This window comes from Solea solea, chromosome 18 (assembly GCF_958295425.1).
Source record: "Solea solea chromosome 18, fSolSol10.1, whole genome shotgun sequence".
NCBI classification, from domain to species: Eukaryota; Metazoa; Chordata; class Actinopteri; order Pleuronectiformes; family Soleidae; genus Solea; species Solea solea.
Window position 1 is genome coordinate 19,676,729 of NC_081151.1, and position 25,313 is coordinate 19,702,041.

At 41.8% G+C, this 25,313-nt stretch overlaps 1 protein-coding gene across 1 annotated transcript in view; it reads right to left on the bottom strand.

Annotated features, from left to right (window-relative positions):
* ltk (leukocyte receptor tyrosine kinase) overlaps nucleotides 1-25,313 on the bottom strand; it is a 49,988-nt gene that overhangs the window by 2,682 nt on the left and 21,993 nt on the right. The window contains exons 6-28 of the mRNA XM_058614913.1: nucleotides 24,648-24,773; nucleotides 21,271-21,420; nucleotides 20,784-20,884; nucleotides 20,529-20,689; nucleotides 20,241-20,335; nucleotides 17,474-17,545; nucleotides 16,977-17,151; nucleotides 14,760-14,910; nucleotides 14,550-14,678; nucleotides 13,860-14,016; nucleotides 12,963-13,148; nucleotides 12,479-12,577; nucleotides 10,090-10,239; nucleotides 9,867-9,977; nucleotides 4,366-4,552; nucleotides 4,188-4,278; nucleotides 3,463-3,527; nucleotides 2,742-2,871; nucleotides 2,472-2,569; nucleotides 1,918-2,010; nucleotides 1,719-1,820; nucleotides 584-718; nucleotides 98-188 (exon numbers count right to left, since the gene is read on the bottom strand). Coding sequence (XP_058470896.1) covers nucleotides 98-188; nucleotides 584-718; nucleotides 1,719-1,820; nucleotides 1,918-2,010; nucleotides 2,472-2,569; nucleotides 2,742-2,871; nucleotides 3,463-3,527; nucleotides 4,188-4,278; nucleotides 4,366-4,552; nucleotides 9,867-9,977; nucleotides 10,090-10,239; nucleotides 12,479-12,577; nucleotides 12,963-13,148; nucleotides 13,860-14,016; nucleotides 14,550-14,678; nucleotides 14,760-14,910; nucleotides 16,977-17,151; nucleotides 17,474-17,545; nucleotides 20,241-20,335; nucleotides 20,529-20,689; nucleotides 20,784-20,884; nucleotides 21,271-21,420; nucleotides 24,648-24,773 — 2,855 coding nt within the window. The remainder of the gene's footprint in view (nucleotides 1-97; nucleotides 189-583; nucleotides 719-1,718; nucleotides 1,821-1,917; nucleotides 2,011-2,471; nucleotides 2,570-2,741; nucleotides 2,872-3,462; nucleotides 3,528-4,187; nucleotides 4,279-4,365; nucleotides 4,553-9,866; nucleotides 9,978-10,089; nucleotides 10,240-12,478; nucleotides 12,578-12,962; nucleotides 13,149-13,859; nucleotides 14,017-14,549; nucleotides 14,679-14,759; nucleotides 14,911-16,976; nucleotides 17,152-17,473; nucleotides 17,546-20,240; nucleotides 20,336-20,528; nucleotides 20,690-20,783; nucleotides 20,885-21,270; nucleotides 21,421-24,647; nucleotides 24,774-25,313) is intronic.

Genomic DNA, 25,313 nt, shown 5'->3' on the forward strand with positions numbered 1-25,313 from the left:
AAACATAGGTTTGTGTAAATACATGGTAGGAAGAAAAGGGGAAAAATAAAAATAAAATGTGTGCAATTAAATATAATTTTCTTGAAGCGCAGAACACCTGAGTGCAGTAGTTAATTCGCTCCAGGATGGTTGAGAAGTTGGGCCGATGCTCGGGACAGTGCTGCCAACACTGGGTCATGATCCGATAGCTACACGGTAAAACACAAACACACCGTTACGCCGCGTGTTACAGATTATATTGTGAATGTGATACTATTAAACTCAAGGTTTTATGGTGATGAACATTAAAATACATTACATCATAACTACCATAAATAACTGCTCTACACATCTACAGGCAGAGTGGATGGAGTATTATTCATGATGTTGATGATATTCAACAATCAAAATGTTGATCGTTTTGGTTCCTGATCCAAAACCTTATGAGAGAACTTCACGCAGGAAAACCCAATCAAGCTAAAAACCATTTCACCTCTCTGCTTAGATTTACATCCAGGCTCGTGGAGTAAAAACTGCCTTATTGTCAAGTGCTACTCCCGTTTTCAGTGCATTAGAGTTTGATGGATTTCCTGTCGGGACTCACACGGGGCCTGGGCAGCCCTTGGGAGGATCCATTCTGCCACCGCTGGTGACAAACTCCAGCACCTCCTGGTTGGTTTTGCAGGGATATGGCATGTAGCCCAGAGAGAGGATTTCCCACAGCAGCACTCCAAATGACCTGCAGGGGGAGACACAGGTCAACAACTGATGGAGAGGAGGGGAGGCATCTCCTGCTCTCATCAGAACTAGTACACCACACACACAGTTAGATGCATATGTAGTGAATTTTGGGTCTTTTTCAAACTACAAAGTTCGACTTTGGTGTGGTCTTCCTCCAGATACATTCAATTGTAGGTTGCCTGGAGCATAACAGCCTATTTCTGATCAGCAATTACACACTGGTATTTCTTTTTTAATCATGTACAGCCAGACATTTATGACAGGCTAAAAACAGAAATAGCTTTCATTGTCCTTTAAGTCAAATTGGATGAATTGATCTATTAACTGAATCTAAATGTAAAAAACCTGTGCCGTTTCCTTAATTATGCATATATTCCCGCATAAATTACATTCAAAGAACAAAGAGAGTGGCACTTTGCTTGAACCTCACATATGGCGCAGTGCGATGTGATGTATTAGGTTTCTCCCTGGGGTTCACTTCTGGTAAGTGGATGAAAAGTTGTTGTTTTTTCATTTGTCCCTTAATGGAAAACGACTCCTCGTCCAAACAGCTTGAAGCGAGACTGTCCCTCCGTAAGATTTCGACCATGCTTCTTTTTATGGGTAAATGCGCAGCTGATCTGCATGTTCCCACCACCGTGTTTGACTTTCGTGCCCATCCTGTCCACATCAAAGTGCTTCAGACTTTGACTTGATCTGTAAACAAGTCTTTCTTCTGGTCTTCAAAAGTAAAAATTGTGCTATTTGCTAAACATCCCACTTGTTTTGTCGTGTGGTTTTGGAGCGCTGTCTAGCCCGGCTCCATGACTTGAATACTGACACTGATCAGGTTAAACCAGCAACCTGAAACTGGGACGACTGACTACTGAAGGAGATTATGACCTGGATGACTGAGAACCTTCACCGACAAGACAGAGGTAGAAGAAAAATGAAACATCTCTTCTTCTTTTCTGAATTCTTTTTGAAACCTTTGTTGTTGTGCGTGTGTGTGTTTATACCACGTGTCAGTCTTGCACGTGAAGATTCCCTCCATAAACGCCTCTGGTGGCATCCATTTCACCGGCAGCATGGCGCGGCCGCCTTTCCTGTAGTAACTGGCTCTGGGAAAAGGAGGAGCATGGAGAGTGTGAGCAGATTAACAAGAAAAGGCAAACACCACAAAAGGTTTGAAAACTGTGCCTTAAGTCCATTACACACCTGTAAATGTCTCGTGCCATGCCAAAATCCCCAATTTTAGCCACTCTGTCTGGTCCTGGGCAGGTGAGCAGGCAATTTCTGGCAGCGATGTCTCTGAAAAACACGGAGGTTTGTGATGGCACTAAACTCAAAAAGTAAATGTGCACATGCAGTGAAATATTGATGCATCACTAATATTTTCAATGAAATAGGGACCAGACGAACAGCCAATGATCCAAGATGGACGTTTGCTCGTCCATGTGTGTCTTCTCAGCTGCAGGATCTTGGTCCCCAAACATGTTAAGTGCAACTACAATTAGATTTGTTTTTGAACCGAGGGGATATTTTTGAGTTCCGAGCTACACGTGCATCTCATTTGAGTAACCGCCGGCCATGTTTTTATACTCAGTGAGGTGTTTTGCCTCAGTCAAAGGCATTCACTGACCCCAAAACATCTTCTTCAGCTCTCACTGTCTTTCACACACACACAGATTTGGTATACTTCTTAGAACAATGCATTGTCTTCTATTTAGTTTGAGCTCACAACAGTAATATTGGGGTGTGTGGATATGAACCTGTGAATGAAGTGGTTCTCCTCCAGGTAGCGGCAGCCGCAGGCGATGTCTCGAGCCATTTGCAGCAGCTCCCGCATGGTGAGGGAGGAAGTCTGTCCCTGGACACGGTAAACATCTCCGTTACGTAACGTTCCACACACACACACACACACACACACACACACACACACACACACACACACACACACACACACACACACACACACACACACACACACACACACACACACACACACACAACAAACAAACAAAGGTGTAGTCCAGACTTACAGCTCGCGGCCGGTTTTGCCTCAGGAAGCTCTTCATGTCTCCTCCGGTCATCAGCTCCAGCAGGATGAAGCGCGGTAAGATGTTCAGACTGACGCCGATGCAGCGCACAATGTTGTCGTGGCTGAACTTGCTGCGTGGACAAACAACGAGATTAGGATCTAACACATTTACGCATCCTTTAATACGTTCAACCTTATCGGAGAACTTCAACTGACTTTTGACCCAATTGTACTTAAAGTCACATGTGAGCTGCACCAATAATCTTCTCAGTATGCAATGTTGCAATTAAATAGCATAAAGGTTTGAAGAAGAAAATAATCTCCTACCACCTTAAAGCTGGTGATCTGTAGGTCTAAATCAACGCACTGAAATCAATGCAAATAATACTGTGCACCCCACCTCCTCCTGCCTGATCTCTTATCAAAGCACAGCTAGAACAAGAGCACTGACTTACATCACGTCTGAACCACAGGTAAGAAACTTAATGAGCGACAGGTATGACGGCCTTTCACTCCATTTAGTCACTACAGACACTATTGTCCCATGTCAGGTGACCCGGATCCATCCATCCTGGTCAGGCTTTGACTTTATACACATTGCTGAAATAAACCCGCAAGTCTTTGGAGGGATCGATACGTGCCGCTTCTTTATAGTTCGGAGTGGGCTCTGAGTCATCGTGTGAACTGAATCGTGTGACGGCAATTGCTGCAGTGAAGTGTACCTCATGATCAGTGCCTCCATCAGGAAATCCATCTCATCCTGTTCAGAGCAGATTTCTGGAAGTGTCTGTGCAGCAAAAGAAAAAAAAAAGTATGAGATGCTTTTTGAGTGTTGTGTGGAGAGAAAAGAGAGGAGGACATTTATCTGAATTCAAGGCAAAAAATCCATGTGAAGATCTCGTCTTTGTGTGATCTCAGTGTACATTCAATGGTTGTTTTGTGCATTTGAGACGGACCCAGTGGCTCAAAGCTCTATGACTAAGGTCATCGCTTGGCTTTAGGAGGCACAAAGCCAAGGTCAGAGGTCATTAATAAATAAATAAATAAATAACTGGGCCTGAAATGAGCTTCCTGGGCCTGAAATGAGCTTCAATGCCCCTGTTCTGGAAGGAGGTTCATATTTATTCTTGGTTTTTCATTATTATCCAATTGTTTTTATTTATAAAACGACCTCTTATCTTAATCTTATCCTATGATCTACGAGGGTGTGATTGCAATTTACACAACGACGATTCATCACCTATTTGTTTTTCTGTCCAACCAACACAGAGAAGTAATAAAGCTTTCATATACTTACACAAAACCCCCCCATAAACAGTCATTTTCAAATCCTATTCAAATGTGACCTTTAGATAAGAGAGGCAGGAGGATCCCTGCTGTGGGATGTAATGAACGAAAACACCTGGTAAACTGCCATCGGCTGGCATTGATGTGCCTCATAGATTACCTTTATGGCCACCTGCATGGGACTGTTATCACCACTCATCCCCAGAACTTGTCCTTCATACACTTCGCCAAACGCACCGTGGCCGAGAGCTCTGGAAACGACAAAAAAATGACAAAGATTGAAAAAATCTTTGTGCCTGTGGGCACTGACACAAGGCGAGGAACTTCATCAAACCGACCTGAAAAGTGTGATGTTCTTGCGCGGCACTTCCTTGAGCTCGCTGAGCGAGGCAGCCTTCCCCGCAAAGCAGTAGTTGGGGTTGTAGTCTGTCATGATGGTGGACGAGCGGATCTTGCTCAACTTGTACTCGGGACTCTGCAGACGGCCCCTCACCGCGTGCAGGTCGTTCTTTTTGCGGTACCACACTGGAGACACACGGGCGCAAAGAGAGGCGCACAACAAGGTTAGTTCACAGAATCCTTTCAAGAAATACGTCACAAACCCCACTGTGGCATGTAAGGTGTAGAAGAAACGTCCTGACATTTTGTTTGTGGAAAATGCCCGTGTAGATTCTCGTTCTCCAAAAGTCACTCAGTATGTTTACATGACACGTGAATCCACATAAACAACATGTAAACACATGATCGTTTGACTGAAATCCGACCAAAAGTTGGACTAACATACCCAGATAAGGCTCTGAGCGTGTGTACAATTGTTCTGGATTGATAAGGAGATATTTATATATATATATATGTATGTATGTATGTATGTATGTATGTATGTATATATATATATATATATATATATAGACGTTCATGGATGGTAGATTGACTCAAAATGACTCAAAAACAGCCAAATATCTGAACTGTTGTAGTTCAGCGACAACTGTCGCTCGACTCGTCTGTGCATGGAAACGTACTAAATGAACGAGTAGCTGCTGGACTTGCACACCTTGGAGCGGCCAAATGACAGTGAGCATTGATCACACTTCACAGAAGATTACGTTCCCCGTGTTTCACCACCAGAGGTGGCGCTAACACGTCCAGTTGCTACTGATTCAATGACTTTTGGAGAGTTTTTTTGGGGGGGGAAAGTGGATCACTGATGTCAAGTCTTAAAAAAAAAAGAACTCCACTAATTTGCCATTACTATGACGAGTATTCGGGCCAAACAGCAAAAAAAAAAAAAATCTTTCAAGAATAAAGTCGTAATATTGTGAGAATAAAGTCGTAATATTGTGAGAGTAAAGTCGGAATATTACGAGATTTTGTATCATTATTAAATTTACCTTTGCTCGGTGTTTCTCATCTTGTCGCAGCTGAATGTCTATGCTTGATTAATAACGACTTTATTCTCGTAAGGTTCCCACTTTATTCTCGCAATGTTACGACTTTATTCTCATAATGTTACGACTTTATTCTTGTAATATTACGACTTTTTTCTCGGAAGGTTCCGACTTTATTCTTGTAATATCACAACTTTATTCTCGCAATGTTACGACTTTATTCTCATAATTTTACGACTTTATTCTCATAATATTACGACTTAGGTCTCACAATATTCCGACTTTATTCTCGCAACGTTACGACTTTATTCTCATAATTTTACGACTTTATTCTCATAATATTACGACTTAAGCCTCGCAATATTACGACTTGATTCTCGCAATGTTACAACTTTTTCTCAGAATATTACGACTTTATTCTCGCAACGTTACGACTTTATTCTCAGAATATTACGACTTTTTAATATTTTTTTCTTTTCAGTTTGGCCCCAATACTCCGTCGCACATTACACTCCTGACGTTGCCAGACTCCTAATGGAACCAACATTTTATTCCATGCATCCATCAGTATGGAGTACTATGCTGGTAGTGAACAATATAATCTTGAGCTGCTGATCTCAAACTCAGATAAGCGACTGCACACATGAAATTTAATAAAAACTTTCTCAAGTGACATCACTTTTTGCAAAGGTCCTTGTCAAGCTCCCCCAAGACCTGTGCACAGAGTCTGGTGTGCAAAATCAGTGGAGTTCCCTTTTAATAAGATGTTTTTTGAGGGGATATCCACTCCTCCTTTACTGCTCCTTGACTGTCAGTGCCAGTGGACTCACCCGCCCATGGAGGCAGCCCATGTCCCCGATGCAGGTTGGTAGTCTGCCAGGGAGGGGGTGTTGCGTGCAGGTAAGAGGTGCCGTCGAGCCATCGCCCGGTGCAGATGCTAGGGACTCGGGGGGGTTGGGATTAGGGGAGGGGGAGGGGGGAAGGTTGAGATGAAGGACTGAGGAGGAGGAGATGGGGGCGCCCAGGAAACAGACTACCTCCCTGCATGGGGGAGAGCTATGGTGAAGAGACACCGTTAACCTGGAAAAGCGTGTATGTGTGCGTTTGCCATCTCTTTTGAAAGCAAAGCAAAGTTAAGGTACTGCACATGTCACCAGCTGGTTTAGTACTTGATTTATTCAACTGGACATTTAGAAAAAAAAAAATACATACAATACAGTTAAGATTTCACACTAAATAAAACAAGAACCTGTTTGTTCTGCCCAGTTTGTGCATTGTCTGCTAATTACAGGAGTATGATGCCATGCAGTTACACTCCACTGCTATTTAACGACCATCTAATCTGCCGTTAAAGTAATATCTGAGTGAATAAAATATGTTTATGTTTCTCTAACCTTATAAAACCCTTAGAAAGTTTATTTTTTGTTTGGATTCAGAGAAGAGTGTTGACCTGATGACTAATATTCGTCAATCTGGCAGATGCAACCTTGGCTCACCTGTCCTTTTCCACAAAAACATGACCAAGTGTTGCCCATTTCCCACATCTCTCATCTCCTGAAATCATTTTATCCACATATTCTGCTGCCTCTTCTGTAGAAAAACAACTCTGTGTTGTCATCCAAGTGTTCATTCCAAACATGCATTAGCCACAATATCCAAAGTAATACCCTGTCATATAATGATCTGCCTCTGGGACTGATTATCAAGTGAAATAAAAGTATGTCTCGCTGATAATTTTTTTATTAACACTCTTTCCCCCCTAAGACAGCAGAGATCAGCTGGTCGGGTCTCACTGCCAACAAGAAAAACAACTCCAGATTTGTCCGCTTTACTTCGTAAGACGTTCCTCGGAGTATTACTTATGTAACTGCTTTCGTCATGCCTGGTTTTCTTGTTGCTCGATGTTTGAGACAAGAGGGCCGACACATTTCACAGGAGAAATAAGGAAAGGGGAGAAGTTTTATGGCGCTTTCCCACTACATAGTGCCGTCTTGCCTCGCCTTGGCTCGACTCTACACGGTTTGGTTGGTTTTCCATTACAATATCCAGAGGTGGAAAGTAATGAATTACATTAACTCGCGTTACTGTAATTGAGTAGGTTTTTTGTGTACTTGTACTTTTTAACTTAAGTATGTCTTTTTGGAAGTACTGTACTTTGCTACGTATGAAATCACATCCGTTACCGAGTAAAAAATGTTGGCCTGAATTTAAAAAAAAAATAAATTCACGCACCAGAAACTTTGGCAGGGTGACAGGTGAATGATGAGGACAGGTGAACAATGAGGACAGGTGAATGACGAGGACAGGTGAACGACGAGGACAGGTGAACAATGAGGACAAGTGAATGATGAGGACAGGTGAACGACAAGGACAGGTGAATGATGAGGACAGGTGAACGACGAGGACAGGTGAACGACGAGGACAGGTGAACGACGAGGACAGGTGAATGATGAGGACAGGTGAACAACAGGCACAGGTGAACGACGAGGACAGGTGAACAACAGGCACAGGTGAACAACGAGGACAAGTGAATGATGAGGACAAGTGAACGATGAGGACAGGTGAATGATGAGGACAAGTGAATGATGAGGACAGGTGAACGACGAGGACAAGTGAACGATGAGGATAGGTGAACGATGAGGACAAGTGAATGATGAGGACAAGTGAACGATGAGGACAGGTGAATGATGAGGACAAGTGAATGATGAGGACAGGTGAACGACGAGGACAAGTGAACGATGAGGACAGGTGAACGATGAGGACAAGTGAATGATGAGGACAAGTGAACGATGAGGGCAGGTACGATGAGGGCAGGTACGATGAGGACAGGTGAACGACGAGGACAGGTGAACGATGACGACAGGTGAATTGGCGTTAATTAAGGTCCTGAGTGAGTGAGAAAGTTAAAGCATTTGTGACCTTTGACCCATGTTGACTGATACATTATGTGTTTACATGAGTGCTGTCGTGTTAATTAACAAAAAAATTGCTGTTTGTTTACTTCCAGTGGCGACGTGTGCAGGCAAACCGAACAATCCTGGCAGTCTACGGTGCAACGATGGATAAAGACGGACTTTTAAGTGGAAAGTTTCATTTTAACAAGTTAGTTGACGGCTTATTGGACAAAACTAAAGAGTGTGTGAGTGTGTGTGTGTGTGTGTGTGTGTGTGTGTGTGCAAACGCTCTTTCTCTCTTTGTTCTCTCTCTTGCCCTCCCTGACTTGTGTGTGTTTTATGTCTCTTTAATTGATCTACAGTTCGGCATTGTTTGGTTTGATTCTTGTGTCGGACGTTTGTTCCTGTGACGACACTCTGACCAATTAGTGGCCGGCAGTCTGTTGACGTCAGGCATAGTATCGGCACTAATGGAAAAGTAAAATAACCGTGCCGTGCCGAGGCGAGTTGCGCTGGGGCCATGTAGTGGAAAACCACCATTACAGTTGTACTTAGATTAATATTCACCATGTTTAGTAAGTTTTTGGAAAAACAACCGGTGAAAGAACCTGATATACAGTATACGGTATGTGTCAACTGACATATAAAGATTCCCTTCCCTCTTATCTGCAGCAGATATGAAAATGTGACAAAGGTGCCAAAAAGAAAAAAAAGAAAGAGTATAATCATTTTAATAATCCCTCACTGTCCTATAGCAATGCGTGATGACTGCGTGTTATTGTTATACTGGTTAAAGCTGAATGTCTGGTTTACAAAACAAGGCTTAGGATCATTTGTCAACATGTAACAGTATACATTGCAGAGCAGCTTCTCAGACTACGTTAAATACTAATAATGCGACATTAGCTATTATGCAAAATGAATGCTAGAGTTCATATTAAAGTTAAACAATCAAATAAAAATGGCATAATTCCCTAACCATTCCCATTCTGAGCGGTTTACTTGTGCAAGAATAATCAGCAAAGCATTTTTCCGTCATGTCCGACTGTCCTGTTTTGTCTCAGATCAAAAAAACACATTGGCACATTGGTCCTCTGCTCAGTGCTTTGTGTTTAGCGTTCTTCTTCTTCTTTCTATTTCACACAAGACTCATTATTGTAGAAAGTCAATTCCCTCTTCCCAACATAGATGTGCTTACAGTACATCTCTATAATTTCACGCTTCCACAAGAGCAATTATCCTACGTCTACTTCAGGGACTAAATCATTTGTTATTTTCCTGCAAACCACCACTTACTTTTCATTCACACAACTTGGGGCTCATTTCTCACTACACGTACACACACACAGAGTGAAGATGTGCTCGTTTCATAATCGACTCGGCACCCTACAATCTTACTTTTCTCTCCAAAGCTTTTTCAATCGTACGAGACCGAGCCAGAGGACACTCGAACTAACGCTTCATCAAATAAAAGGTGCGGCGTCTAAATGTCCGGCTGAGCTCACAGCCGGTGGAACGTGGAAGGCACAGACTGCACACAGATTTGGAGGAGTCTCTTACTGAGGATGACGCTGGCACAGACCAGCGCGACGCCGCTCGCGACGGTGGAGACGACGACCGCCATGATGAGCAGTGTGGACATCTGGCCCTGTGGTGCCGGGCCTTGAGGAGCTGCTTGGAGGGAGAGAGAGAGAGACAGGAGATGAGGAGGTGCTTTATTTATCTGTGGCATTTTGCTGCTTTGAGGTTCAAGAGACTATTTGATTTGAGTTGATAAACGCACCGACGGCATCGACGCACGTGGCCAGATCTTCGTCTTCGTCGCAGAGACAGAGGATGAGGTGAGTGTCCTCGTCGCGTTTGCAGCTCTGCGTCTGACAGTGGCTGCAGTTCAGCTGCACCTTGATCTCACACTCGCCATGACTCTCCATCGCTGGGGGTGGAGAAGAATCATGTATGCACAAATGAACACACAATGAAACACCAAGTTATTTGTTTGAAAAGAGAGGTCAATAAGTTTGCAGGATGCTGCAACATGGTTTGGTAACATGAGATTTGATTCCGTCGGAGGAGCCAAATTTGAATTGATGTGTCAAACAAGTGTCGTCTGGGCTGCCAGAGTTTGAAAAATCTATTCAAGCTGTTAAGTTGTTGACCAAAAACAGTTTTAAACACATTGATAAGCCGCACATGTGCAGTGGCTGATGCATTTGTTTATGATGAGGAATATTTTTGGAGTTTATTTTAAGTCCGTTTTCTCATACAAACATCCTACATCAATAAATAATACCCGGAAATTAAATTTATATCAGAAAGTTTTGTGATAAAGAAATATATGAGTAATAGGGCCCAACTGAAAAGAAAAAAATACCTTCCAAGAATGAAGTCGTAATATTACAAGAATAAAGTCATAATATAATGAAAATAAAGTCATAAAATTTTAACGACTTTATTCTCATAACATTACGACTTTATTCTCGTAACATTGCGACTTTATTCTTATATTATGAACATAAAGTCGTAATATTATGAGAATAAAGTCATAATAATACGAGAATAAAGTCGTAATATTACGAGAATAAAGTCGTAATATTACATTATATTAAATAAAGATACGAAGTCTCTGATATTACAACTTTATTCTCTTAATATTACGACTTATTTTTTCTTTGTCGTTCGGCCCTAATACTCCGTGGTAGAAATATGCTTGTTAGACAAAAACAAACAATTGCAAATATTGAGCTAAATTATACATCAATTGTGCGTGGAAAAAGATCATGATGACATCTATTATTATTTTTAACTAAATGCATTTCATGCTGCAGCAGCAACAGCCATTGTAGCAGTGACTGGCAGCAGCGACAGCAGCAACAACAACAGGGTCTTTCACATGAGGATGGATGTTTTTCTGCTGGCGCCAAAGGCAACAGGCTGCACGAGGCTGTGAATTAGTCAACAGTCCTCCCGAAGAATAATGAGAAGCAGATGGCTGCCACTATACTCTCACAGGACAAACGAAAAAAACAGGAAAAGAAACACCTTGTATATCGATGTGTACCTGTGAATTTGTGTCTGAGTCTGGCACGCACACACGCACGCACACACGCACACACGCAAACACTCTCTGAAGCAGTGGCTGGATCAATAGCTGGGAGGATAACTAAGTGATCTTAGTTCAAATCATGTGCAAAACTTAAATATCACGTTTAAGGACAATGATGCAACTCCATGTTATATTTAGTTCTAAAACTCATTTAATATCCTCACTTTTCCCACATTGACCTATTTATCATAAAATACTCACGTTAACATACCGAGAGCACCAAAATGTCTTCATAAAAAATGAAGCTAACAAATTGTATACATTTTTTTTATTTTTTTAAACCAACATCAGTCCTTTCCATACAATGTTTCAAAAATATTTTGTTATGATGCATGAAAAAAAAAAAAGAGTGATTTGAATGGGTTTCAATGAGGACATTTTTTGTGCATAGGTGTGTTAGTGTGAGTATTTTATGTTGTTTACAATAGAGTAAAAATAAAAAACACACGATTTTCTTCAATTCAAGACTTTCATCTCTACTTCCACCATTAATCAAACAGCCTTTTTATTTTTTGACCCAACTGCATGCTAAATGCATCCAACCCCAGCACGATGATGCACATTCCCTTATAGATTGTTATATTTGACTCAGAGATGGTTGTTCATTTGTCCTACTTAACTTTTAAATGTCATCTTTTGTTGGGTTTTTATGACACAATACTTATTATGACCTTTTTGTCCATAGTCTTTTTTCCCCCCCCCATCTTCTCCTCTATAGTTTAACAAAACACTCAACTCCAGTTCTACTTACTTAATGAGATTATCTTGGGATTCTAATCAGCAAAGTGAGGATCTATTATATCTCAACCAGACCAGCTGTATCACCATTGTTTGGCCTCATGTAAGAACCATTCATACAAAAGAGATTTGTGGTAGTGGTATGAGCGTTTTCAGACCACTTTCATTAAATCTTTACAATTTTCTTGCATTCAGAATTTTCTTTCAGGTACAAACACACTTGTAAGCTATGAGGGAATATGGCTGCTTGTCACATCATTCTGTGCCGAATCTGACTGTGTGTACTTTAAAAGATGACACAGAGATGTTCCTGTGTCAGAATGAGTCTCACCTGCCAGAGGCTGCAGGAAAATCTCCCCCATCGGATGAATGAACGAGACTCCGCTCTGACCGTCGGCTGTGATCTCATCCGTCAGCGTCGCATCACCTCCTGTCACAAAAATCCATCATAATATGCCAGTGTGTGATCATTATCTTAAACATTTCCTCTCACATATTATACAATTACTTTTTTTAAAAATGAAGAAATGTAGATCTCCATCTGCTGAGGCATATATGAAAAATATTATGTTCATTTCACTACGAAAGAGACTAAATGACCTCTGCAGTTGGGCGCAGGGAAAAACTTAACTTATATACACTAATGTGTTTATAAACTATATATAAATACATACAGTATATATCAGTATTGGGAGCGGTTATCTGTTAAAAGTCCACTATCGTACATCCCTCGTAGAAGACTTCTGCTTCTGCCAAGGATAAAACAAAAGTGGGGAGAAAAAACCCCAAAATAAATCAGTGTGAAATGTTGTTACCTCTGTATCCTCCTCCACCACCTCCAGCTGTGCAGGCTCCTCCGCCGCCTCCAAAACCCCCGAAGGTGGACCATCCCAGCTTCGACAGGGCCAGTGGACACGACGACCCACCCTCTGCACCCTCCTCCAGAGAGCGGCCCGCTCTCAGGTGAGGACCAGGACTGTCTCTCCAGCCTCCACCGCCACCTTTTAAAAAGGGGAAAGAAACACTGTGTCCTCATAATCAGGGAAGACTTTTCCTCCAAGTCGATGTTTTTTTTGGGGCGTTTACAAGTTGGCAAATAGTATTATTATCCTTGTAATCCACCTTTGATAATGTGGAATGTCGGCGCGTTAAAGATCTCTGACCGAAGCTTGCATGTCTAATAGGCTTATTAAATAAATGTTTGCACAGATTGAGTGTGTGGATGGTGATAGTTCAAAGCACCAGCATCGAGGATAGAACTGATACCAGGTGAGTGTATATATTTTTTAATATGAAATATAAAATTATTCATACTCGCAGAGAACGTTTGCTTAAAAAAAACACCAAAGTAAGATCGAAATGTTCCCTAGTGGCCCTGGGAGTTTGAAGCACACCTCATAAAGTGCATGTTTAGAACGTCTCGTCTTTGATTCCGTCTCTGCCTTTGTTGACGATCTCATGACGCCAGAAAGATACACAACAAAAAAATCCAACCACAAATGTTTTCTGCACTCTTAATGACTTACAGATCCTGGATTCTATTGAAACCAGCGAGAAACCAGTGAAAGTGACCCCGTTAGATTAATGAAGTGACTGACAACAATGTTCCACAGATTATACAGCTGTTGCCGAAACTCTTCACGACAGTTTTAGCAAACAGATCCTGAACCGGTCGTACAGGACGACACCGTGTACTGCAGACGTTTGCCCACCTGCTGCACCGGTCCGACCATTGCTGCTGGGACGTAGGGTGCTGTTCTCGTACTGCTCCAGCGGTATGTGGTCCAGACTGGACTCCGGGTCCTCCAGGTAAGCGCTCCCTCCTCCGCCTGCTGCGATCAGCAGGGGAATCATCTCGCCGTTTTCCATCTGACGAGACAGAAATACAGAACTCTCATTTGTTTGGAGCCTCCTCAACAATTATATTGCATCGCAACATTACAGTGAAAATGGAGAATGACTAGAGTGAACCCTCAAAATGTCCTGTAACTAAGTGATTTTCCCACAATAACTTCCAATATCTGAGTTATTTACAATTTACTGCATGTCAAAAATACCGTTTTAACAATTTAAACATTGCAGTTGTACACGAACAACAGATTTTGCGTGTTAAATTAGAAATTTGAACTGAATAAAAAAATTTTTTTTGAGTCCCTCACTGTTTCTTTGTCTCTCAATGTGCAAACACAGGCCAAAAGAAAGGAAACTATGCACAGGTGTTCTTCCCATTTTCTGGCATCATGAAACAGCTCGAGTGAAATTACCGTAATAACCAATTTCTCAGCTTTCAGAAACCGTTGGAACTGTTTTTTTCAATAGCACAGACTGTCACGTAAGTGAGGTAATACAAAGTGCACTTGTGCAAACGTGTCGTTGATGTAAAAGGCCTGGAATTTTGTAACCTTGAAGATGTAGGTCGCTCCACCTCCTCCACCTCCTCCCCCAGCCCACTCAGCTCCAGCCTCTACCCTGAGGTCATCCTCAATCACTGACCACTCTCCCAGGCAGATCTTCTGAGTGTGGGGATTTCTCTACACCAAGAGCAAGTGAGAGAGGTCCATGTCAGAGGAGGAATTCACTGTGTGGAGCATCACCCAAAGCCCAATACTCACCCCCGGGCATGCGTCCTCTCCCTGGTGACCCACCAAGATGTAAAGTAGATCTCCTTTCTCCAGAGGAAATATGGCCGAAATGAAGACCCCGTGGTTGCGTTTGTTGTGATTTTTGGCTCCTTTGCCTCCTGCAGCCCCATAAGCAGAGATCCTGGGAGAGGTTATCACATGGACTCATTAGTGAATGTTGTTGAATAAACTGCTGACTGTGACTCATGGCTCCATGGTTCTTATGATATGAGACGTGTAGACTGCCATGATTTCCTCTTAAAAACACACACTCCTGTTTATTTTGGCAGAAAGCACAGCTGTGGATAATTTAAGCAGAGAAATTCAACACCCTGTAAATCCTATGATTGCGCTGCAATTTTTTATGGTGCTACATGTCAAGTGGTGAGTGAGGCAGTGAGGTCAGCTTAGGATTTTGGAAGCGTGACCGGAACACTTCAGTCCCCGAGCATATGGTCACACCTCTGAATTACCACTTAACCACCAACACTCCAAGTCACGAAGTAACCACAGAAGTTTTTGGTTTTTAATCATAAGTGACCTGGCTTTTAAAAAACAAATCAACAAGTTTTTTTTTTTGTACTTTTGTGTACTACATTTATCTCAGCATGAAAAGCAAGACTATTGGAACTGGATTTCCCATATTTCTGCTTTCACAGCATCTTTTTATATATAGATATATATATATATATATACATATACACACACACACATATACACACACACGTGCATATATACATATATATGTACGTGTGTGTGTGTATATATATATATATATATATATATATATATATATATATATATATATATATCAGGGGTCGCGTTAACCGAATATTTTCCGTCATTGACCGTTTTTTTAAAACGGTGACGGAAAAATCTGAGAGCCATCCGTCATTTTGACAGATTGCAATTCACACCCCTAAAAACTATGTTGATAAAAGAGGTGAAAAAAGAGGGATAGATGCAGATGAAGGACAAACTCAGCCCTTGGCCTCAGCGGAGCGAGGAAGCGGCAGTAAGGAGGTTAGGCGAGTTCAGTGGGAGCGGGAGTTCTCCTGGCTGAGGAGGGCGGAAAGAAAAATGTTGTGCGACAAAATAAAGATTCCCATCGGAGAATCTGAGCATAATTTCTGACCTGGACACCGTACTCAATGCATCTCGCTATCCTTGTAGTGCTGACAGCGTGTTAAAGAGCTATGGACAGGAGGCTTTGGAGCGCGTCTGTGACCGGTGCAGCTGATCCACTGGTGCAGAAGGAGCGCATGTTGCGGGATTTCCTACCACGCGCAACTACGCGCAAGCAGGCACGCGATTTAAGTCCATGTGGACCAGGAGGAAGGTGTGAGACTGTGCGTTTAGGCCACAGGTGAACTGTTCATATTTCACTGCAATATGAACAATGCAATTGAATATGTCATTATTATCATTTAAAGTGACCGGTAAAAATTGATTATGACGGGATTTTTATGACCCTGTCAGTCAAAATGACAGACAACGAAAAAGTCTAGCGCAACCTCTGATATATACATACACACACACATACACGTGCATATATACATATATGTATAACCATATATATACACATACACATATATACACATACACATATATACATATATATATATATACACACACACACACACACATACACATGTATAAATATGTGTGTGTATATATGTACGTACATATATACATACATATACACATGTACTTACATATATACATACATATACACATATGTACTTACATATATACATACATATACACATATGTATGTACATATATACATACATACATATACACATGTACGTACATATATACATACATATACACATATGTACGTATACATATATACACACATACTCTATATACATACATATACACACAAATATATATATATATATATATACACACATACACATGTATATTATATTATATTTTAGATACTGTAGAAAAAAAATCAATAGCTTTATTGCTTGAGGTCCCTCTAAATTTGTAAATAAGTAAACCTTAAAAAATGTGGCTACAAACTGAATTTTCAACATTTTCTGTCACTGTTTTAGCTGCAGATTGGATTCATGTGTTTGTAAAAGACAATACAAGTCTACAGTGCATGTCACAATCTTGTAGAGAGTCCTTAAAAGTTTAAATTAAATTCTAGAGACACTTTCCCCTTGCCGTGAGCCTCACATCCTCTCTGTCACTTACAGGTATCTGTTGGTGGCAGGTACTCTCCACATTTGGACTCCTTTGAGCGGGCCGTCCTTCCCCACCGTGACACTGACATTTTTGTTCCTGTAGGTGCTGTCACACTGGGCCTGGGTCGGACCGTGAGGGCCACTGGCACCGCACGAGTAAAACCACCACGTCATCAGAGAAACCTCTAGAGAAACGGAGACAGCGGCAAGACAGACACTTTCATAAAATGCACAAAAACACTCAAGAGAAGGCAGAGGAGCAGGAACACAAACACATACATCTGGAGGAAATTACAAGAAGAAGGAGAGCAGCGTATGTGCGTATGACACGTGGAGGAGGTTTCTAATCAACCGTGTGTCACGTGAACGCAGTTTGTATTAAAGCTGATACAAGAGACTGAGCTTCAAGCACCGTCAAGTCAGCAGCTGGTGTGTAAATGCAGCATGCAGAATGGATTACAAACTGCACGGTGGACAAAGGATGCTTCAGCTGGATCTGCATGCTACCTGAGGCTGAGGGCTCTGGAAGGGGACTGAACATGTCCTCCAATCCAATCATGGGCAGCAGAGAGTTGACATCTGGAGAGAGACAGAAAAGGAGTCATTAAACACACATTAATAAACTTTTGCATTTTCCTATGTGGCCAACATACAGTGCTGTTAACATTTTTTTCCAAGCGGGTTTCAGTTCATGTGTCATGTATCCGTTAGGCCCGATATGACGTCTATCAGCTGCGTCTATATGCACGTAAACAAATGTTAAGTGCAGAGACGCGGCAGATGTAGGGATGCTTTCAAACAGAAAGGATGCAGACGGAAGAAAATGAGAGCAATTTGAAATCCGAAAGGCTGTTATTAAAGATGATTTCTGGGCAGGGGTGACACCATGAATTTAAATGTACGCCTGACTCCACATGCATACAAAGAGCGGACATCACTGTCCAGTTATTGCTGGTTTGACGACAATGGAGACGATGATATTTAAAAAAATGCTGCCATATACTTTCAATCTTGTCCTGCGGTTTTGTTATTGCAACAAGGAACTAGAAGATTCCGCAGTGAAATTTGGATTGTGCCTGCTTCTTGCTGCCAATTTTTGGTGAATTGAACCTTTATAACTTTGAGTATTTAGACAAAGTCATATTTTTGTGGAATCAACCTTTAAAACTTGCAGCTGGTTGCACAAGCCCCTCCCCCTTCCAAACACCTGCTTCGAACTGTCCAAATTAGTGAAAAAACGGAGCAAACAACTTGTTTTAAAGTTGTCCTACTGGAAGAACGGTTTATGATATAGATTCAAATTTTGGTTTGTGAACGCCAGGACGCTTTCAGCAGCTCCAACATTTAAATTTGTGAGAAACGGGTGTGAATTGACAGAGAAATTAGGGTTTTAATATCACCCTCATCTTCATTTTTAAAAAAATCAGAGTTTTAACATGGGAGTCAATCAGAACTCTCTGCGCTTTTCCTCCAAAAACCACAAGTCATACGAAAATGAAAACAACACACAGGGTTAAACAACCATAGCAACATTTTTATATTACACAAATGTCTGTGTAGGTTGGAAATTGTGGGCAGGAAGAGAGTTTCTTTAGAGATTTTTGTTTCACTGTGCTACTCTAGCGGCAATAAAATCTGAAAGCGTGCAAAAAAAAAAAAGTATAAAACTTAAACTGCGTTTGTTTAAAAACCGTAATAAGTATCAACATGTGAATCTAGGTGAGTCTAGGAAGTCTCAAGTCTTGTGACCCGTTTAAAGTTTCCATTCATATGTCCAAATTCATGCAGGGTTTTTCTCAAAGCTGCGGGACGAGTTTTAGTAAAAGAAGAAGAAGAAACGCGGTACAGTAACAATAGATGCTTGCTTTGCAATGCAAATCAGGCACTCTAATAAAAGGTGGTACTTCTCATGTCTGGACAAAACAATGACCACAGCAGCTTAGAGAACATATAACACAAAAGACGTCAGTGAGAGAAACCAGTGAAACTATGTAATGATTTTTTATAGAACTAATGCCCGGAGGACATTACACTGAAATGAGGTTCTGCCTCATTAGCACCAGGTTTTGTTCTCCATGAGGACTCCTGTCCTGACAATGTTAGTTTTTATGCCAGAAAAGCTAACACAATACACACAGACATATATATATACTGTATATATACATATGCATTGCATGCGGGGGTGCATTTGGCTGTGGCAGAGGTAACATTCGCCAGACTGCATCCAGGAAAGTAAAGATCACGAAAACAGCAACTGCTCTGATTCAACATGCAGGAAGTCGTTTAGGGAGCGCTTGATTGGCTCCACATTCCTTTGGCACGGCACACATTTTTAATATCGTGCTTACGAGAAGCCAAGATTGCCGTCGTGATTAAAATGGGTCTGTGGAGTGTCCACATTTATTTTTAGCAACAAAAATTCTCTTAGGAAACTCGTCAACAGAAACGCGTTCCTCTGCGTTTGCCTCTGCCTTCGTCTCCGTCTGTCGCGACGTTAAAAAACGTGTCACTCTTGTTATCGGAGACACAGACGTGTCGTCGCGTGAACTCATTTGACAATGGTTTGTAGTGGAGATCATTTCTGTGACCAAAACTTGTACTCGCTGGATCAAACCTTGAAACATTTTGAGCAGCAATAAACGTCCTCATAATAAAGTGAACAACAGCTAAGAAGCTATTTTTGTTTTAGTTGGCCACTTGCACTGAATCACTTAGAAACAGCGGCACGTCGTGAGGCGGTCCAGTCTTTTGAATTGCCTGAGGTTCTCAAAGCGGCCACAATGTTTACAGTCTCACAACAAAGCCCTTTTTTTAAAGTAGAAATAGCATCTCGATTCATCTCAATCGGTGGCTGAAAACTAATGTGCGCGGTCACAGAGACCTTGACCCCCCGAAAAGAATTGAATCAATACTTCCTTGTGTCCAAGTAAACATCTGTGCCAAATTTGGGTTAGTTTCCCACAGAGCATTTTCGGGATATTTTATTCATGAATCCAAAAGGTGACAGTGACCCTAAAGCTGTTTGTGCCAGATGGGACAAAAATCCCCCTCAATCCAATTTATTTGTGAAGCACATTTAAAAACAACGCTGTCGACCCAAAGTGCTGTACAGTGATGAAGCAAACACTTAACGCGGAGCACAATGTACACAACAGGTGAGATGCCAAAGGGAACAGATGAGTTTTTAAAAGAGACTTAAAAACAGGAAGTGACGCGGCCTGCCAAACGGGAAGTGGCAAACCATTCCATATGCCGCTATCGACTGCTCGCTCACCTGTACTGAAGCAAGCTGCTCCAACTGCAATGTCGTCGAGAGCAACGTCGGCATTGGAGCCTTGTGTCCACACAGACGTCACCCGAATGTGGAACCTGGAGGAAAGCACACACACACACACACGTATTCAGACATTTATTGTGTAATGTGATGTTTATGTGAATGTGGATGCGAATATATGAGAAACAACAGCTCATATCAAAAAAAACAAATCTGTATTCCTCACCATGTTGTATTATTGCGTATACCCTTCCTTTAACGGAGCCTGATATGACTGACATTACTTACGCGTGATGGAGGCCAGTTAACTGCAGGGCGACGTCCTCCCAGTCGTCCACCTGCTGACCATTTCTCTCCCACACCAGTGGTACCGTGTTTGTCCCATTGTCCTCTATGGCCACCAACAACGAGCCGTTGAAGTCACCGTGGATATACAGAGAGAAGCGTAACTGCGCGGCAAGAAAGGTTGAGCAAAGATTTAGCAACATTTCAACGGGCTCAAGAACTTAAATCAGGTGAAACGCAAAGACTTAAAGAGCCGACCTGGCAGGCAGCTGTCGAGACTGGAGGAGGGAAAGTGGCGCTCCGAACGGAAGCTTCCTGTAAAGATTGACTCTCTCTCACTTGCAGATATAAGAAGTAACCTGGGAAAAAAAACAGAAAAATAATAACTACACAATTAAGCAAAACGAATAAAGTGTTAGGAACCAAATACACAGACGAATGGTGCAGTTAGGTTAAGTATAAAAAGGCATGTTTGAGCTCCGCAAACACAGTCTACATCTGCGTCTAATTAAGCCTCTGCAAGGTATCGTTGTAATGTTATACTGCCAGTAGGCGTTCCTGTCTGTGTGTAGGTACCGTAAGGAAACAATGTGGACAACCAGAACTGAGATCTGTGGCTCAAGCTGTCCAGGAAAAAAAAAACAAATAACTGGCCCTTAAAAAGGTAGGAGATCCACATGAGGGCTAGTAATAATAAAGCAGTACAGAATGAAGAATGAGATGTTGTGTCTCACACACAGCTGACCTGGTGTGCTCTGCAGGGTTGTGCCCTGCATGTCTCCTCTCTCCAGAAGCTCTTCTCCAGCGACCCTCCTCCAGGCCGAGCGCTGCTTGGACACAGACCAGCCACATGTGTCTTGTTCAAACGAACAATGCGAGCCAGATGGAAGAGCACCTGCGGAGAGAGCAGATTTTTTTTTAACACAACACAGACATGAAAACGTTAACGTCTCCCCTGCGAGACTTCTTTGTGAAACTTGGGTTATCGTTGGTGATGTTTTACGGCCACTGGCGTCTGTGCTGTTGCATCACAGCTTTCTCCTGGGTTTAATCGTCCATTACTTCTTCTCCTCTGCCTCCTCTTTGGTGTTTTATAGCACGTGGCATTGGTTTCAGTTTAAAGAGTTGTCCAATGATCTCCTGCTTTCCATTTGGAGGAAATAACTAATTGCGATTGTTAAATGAAGATGAAGATCAGCTTAAGTGTAGTGGAGCGTGACCACACATCGCCACTCCATCTTCTATTGCGAGGATGAGAACTTTGAGTCGCAGTTTTTAAAAAAAGAACAGTGAAAACAGAAGAATTTAATTGCAGCCTCTGCCATTTGTTAAGTGCTTTGTTCCAATTTGCAAATTGGACTTGAAAATGGGGGGCCACGTGGTGTGCAGGGGTTTCTGACAGTACTGTGGGTGTGAGAACGAACGGCTGTTCATCTCCGTGTGTTGTCCCCCGCGATGGACTGTCACCTGGGATCAGCTCCAGCTCCTGCTGTGGTAGAAGATGGATTGATAGATTGGAAAATAATAATTTGTTTAGCTCTAGTTTAAGGCCATTTCACTTTTGTTCAGTCTTGATGTCATGACCTTGCAATGTTCTCGCAACGCGCTTCCATTTAGAGTGAGCAATTCAAATAACAATTTATACATAATATTATCTTTCTATTTTTATTCTTATCTTGTGACCAAGTTGTCTTGTCCTATTCACCCAAGTTAAAATGCCGTTCTTGATTCACTCCTGGTCTAAAAGCACCCTCAGTCTATCTACCTGGTGCACAAGGCCACAGAAACTTAACCCTTTAACACCGAGCATATTGCTGACGTTTGCATTACCGTAGTTACACGATTTCTGAAAGCTGAGACGCTGCGCGCCAAAGCCAAGGTGTGGTTATTACGGTAATTTCACTCCTGCGGTTTCAGGAAGCCGGAGAATCAGCAGCTTTGTCTCAAGAGGGGAGAGAGTTGGAAGAACACGTGCATAGTCTCCATTTTTTGGCCAGATTTTGACTGAATGAAATACTCACTCAACAAATATGTTTTATACTGTTCAAAATTTAACACACAAAATCTGATGATTGAGTGTTTAAAATGGTTAAAAACGGTTAAAAACAGTATTTTAACATGCACTAAATTGTATATAATTTCCAGATATTGGAAGTTATTCTGGAACAATGCGCAAAAGACATTCTCTGGTCTTTTTATGGCTAAAGGTTAGGTGGGGTAAAAATGTCTCCATACTATTTATAGAGCTATATATTCCATATGAATCCACTGTATTTTAATTAACAAATTCCTTCTTTCAATCACATGTTTCAGTATTTTTTGATGATTGGAACATAGAGTGGCTGTTGAAGATGGAGCTGCTGGAAATGACCGGAGAAGGATCATGGCTGTGGTTGTGAGTGGGGGACACAAGGGGAATGTCAAGATGCAGGCAGATGAAGGGAGAAGCTGAAAGAATGTCCATGCCAGGAAATGAAATTCTTATCTCATATTCATGTGTTGATCCGCGAGTCTCTTGGTTTATTAAAGGCAGTAGAGGGTGACAGGAAATGCCAGAGGAGAGAATACGCTGTACTTTGTTATGTGTTCTCCATGGGGGCTGTTGCACAAAAAGTAACCTTTCGTAACTTAACCTTTGCTCCGGAGTTCATCCTGGCTCAGTCCATTTGCACGAATGCCAAACCCGGGATGAGAAGGGCGCGGCGTAGCAGTGAAACAGGTGTAACTAATCCTACTAAAGTGCACATTCACAGCTTTTTGAAGTAGACCCTGAGGTCGAGCGCAGATTTACTGATGCACAACTGGGAGAAGGCGCGAGCTGTGTATTATTTATATGGGAAGTTACGAGGAGGTGAAACACCTGATACACAAGAACGCCAATACAGCTGCTGTTAATGAGATCAGAGTAAAAGCCTGGCAGACGACAGATCTCTACATTTAAACCCTTTGTGTCCAAGGTTGAACTGGAGAGGATTATACACACTTTTAAATCCACACGTCTGGATTATTGTAACAGTTATTTTACCTGTTCAAATAAAAAGGCACTTGACTGCATTCAGGTCGTCCAGAACTCTGCTGCGAGGCTTTTAACTGGAACTCACAAAAGGCCTCCTATCATGCTTGTTTTTTTGTTATTTCTAATTGTATCATCCTGTGATCCACTCTGTGAAAGGTGCTATATAAATAAAATGTACTTATGTAATGTCAAACTAAGGTTGGGTGCCTATGACTACAGTGGAATTTCATATAACAAAATAGAAGTATCATAAAAATGTATCTTTTGGGGGGTAAAGGAAAAACATAGTTGTGCACATCTGTTTTTGCTCCTCGCTCATTAACCAGTGCTACACTGGAATCATCGTATTTGCAAGGTTTCCCCCGAGTTGAGAAATATCTTCATTCTTTTCTTTCTTCGTCCTGTTAGCGTAACTATTAGCAAAGATGGCGGACACTGTTTACATTCTGGGAATGAGGTCCTGCCTCTAGACCTACCACATAACTCCACTTAACTAAAACATCTTTTCAACCGAACATGACATGAACATGTAGGAAAAAGATTACTCCATCCCCGCCTGATGATCCTGAGCTCGAAGACTTTGCCGAGACTCAAATTGGTTTCTTATTCTCGATGTGGTGAAATGAATGCGTGGCCACGCGTTACTAAGGCCTGGGAATGAGTTACTTATGTCGTGGCCACGCGTTACTAAGGCCTGGGAATGAGTTACTTATGTCATGGCCACGCGTGACGGCTGGCTTGACATGTCTCTTATGAATAATAACTCCACACCTTACCGCAAGTGACTGGAATCCCTTCCCAGATTCAAATAAAACAAATTTTATTCAAATGTGTCCATGTTTGCGAGCAGGTGAAGCAATGAATGAACAATGAGCATCTCGTAGTAACACGAGGGGCTCAGTAGTTTTCCTTTGGGCTTAAACTACTGGGATATTTTAGATTTAAATGCTATGATTCAAAGTGTCTGTGTCTGTTGGAGCAAGGAAACATCTAAAAACAATGCAGAGCAGGGATTTTAAAGCCGTGTTTTTTAACATTCAGGACCATGATTTTAATCAGAGTGATGTCAACGTTCAGCGACTATATCCAGACAAAATAAATCTCACCACAGATGAAGCCTTCATCCTCTCCGTACGGACAGTCGGTGTGGAAGTTACACACTTGGCTCGGATCGATGCAGACTTCAGAGTGAACGCAGTGGAAATACTCCCCACAAATTGCATCCTGGTGCTCTGTATCCCAGCAACCACACAACAGTTAGACAGACTGCAACAAAACTGCTCTCGACATCTTGTAATGCTCTCGACAATGTGTAATATAAAAATCAACAGAGAGTTTCTTGCCTTTACAACCTCTAATGAAAATGTAAAACCACGTATTTCACAGATTTGATACTATGTACTGACAGCCAGTCATCATTATCATTAAAACGATTACTGTGCGATATTTGTGCAGATCTGTGAGAGACAAAGATGTTCTCGTCAGTCTGTGGAAGAAGATGTGTAACAGAGTGTACCCCGCCTTACGCCCTATGTCAGCTGAGATTGGCACAGCACCCAACAATGAGATATGCAGAGGGTGAACAATGAGAGTCAGAGGGTATTATCTTTTATTATTATTATTGTATTTTTATGTTTGTATGTAAGGTGACTTTGAGTGTCAGAAAGGCGCCCTCCCAATTCCCAATTTACAACTGAAAATAAAGACGTCATGGAGGCGTTCATGTGCATTTTGCACGTCGGGAACTCGTATTTAACATAATTCCGATTGCA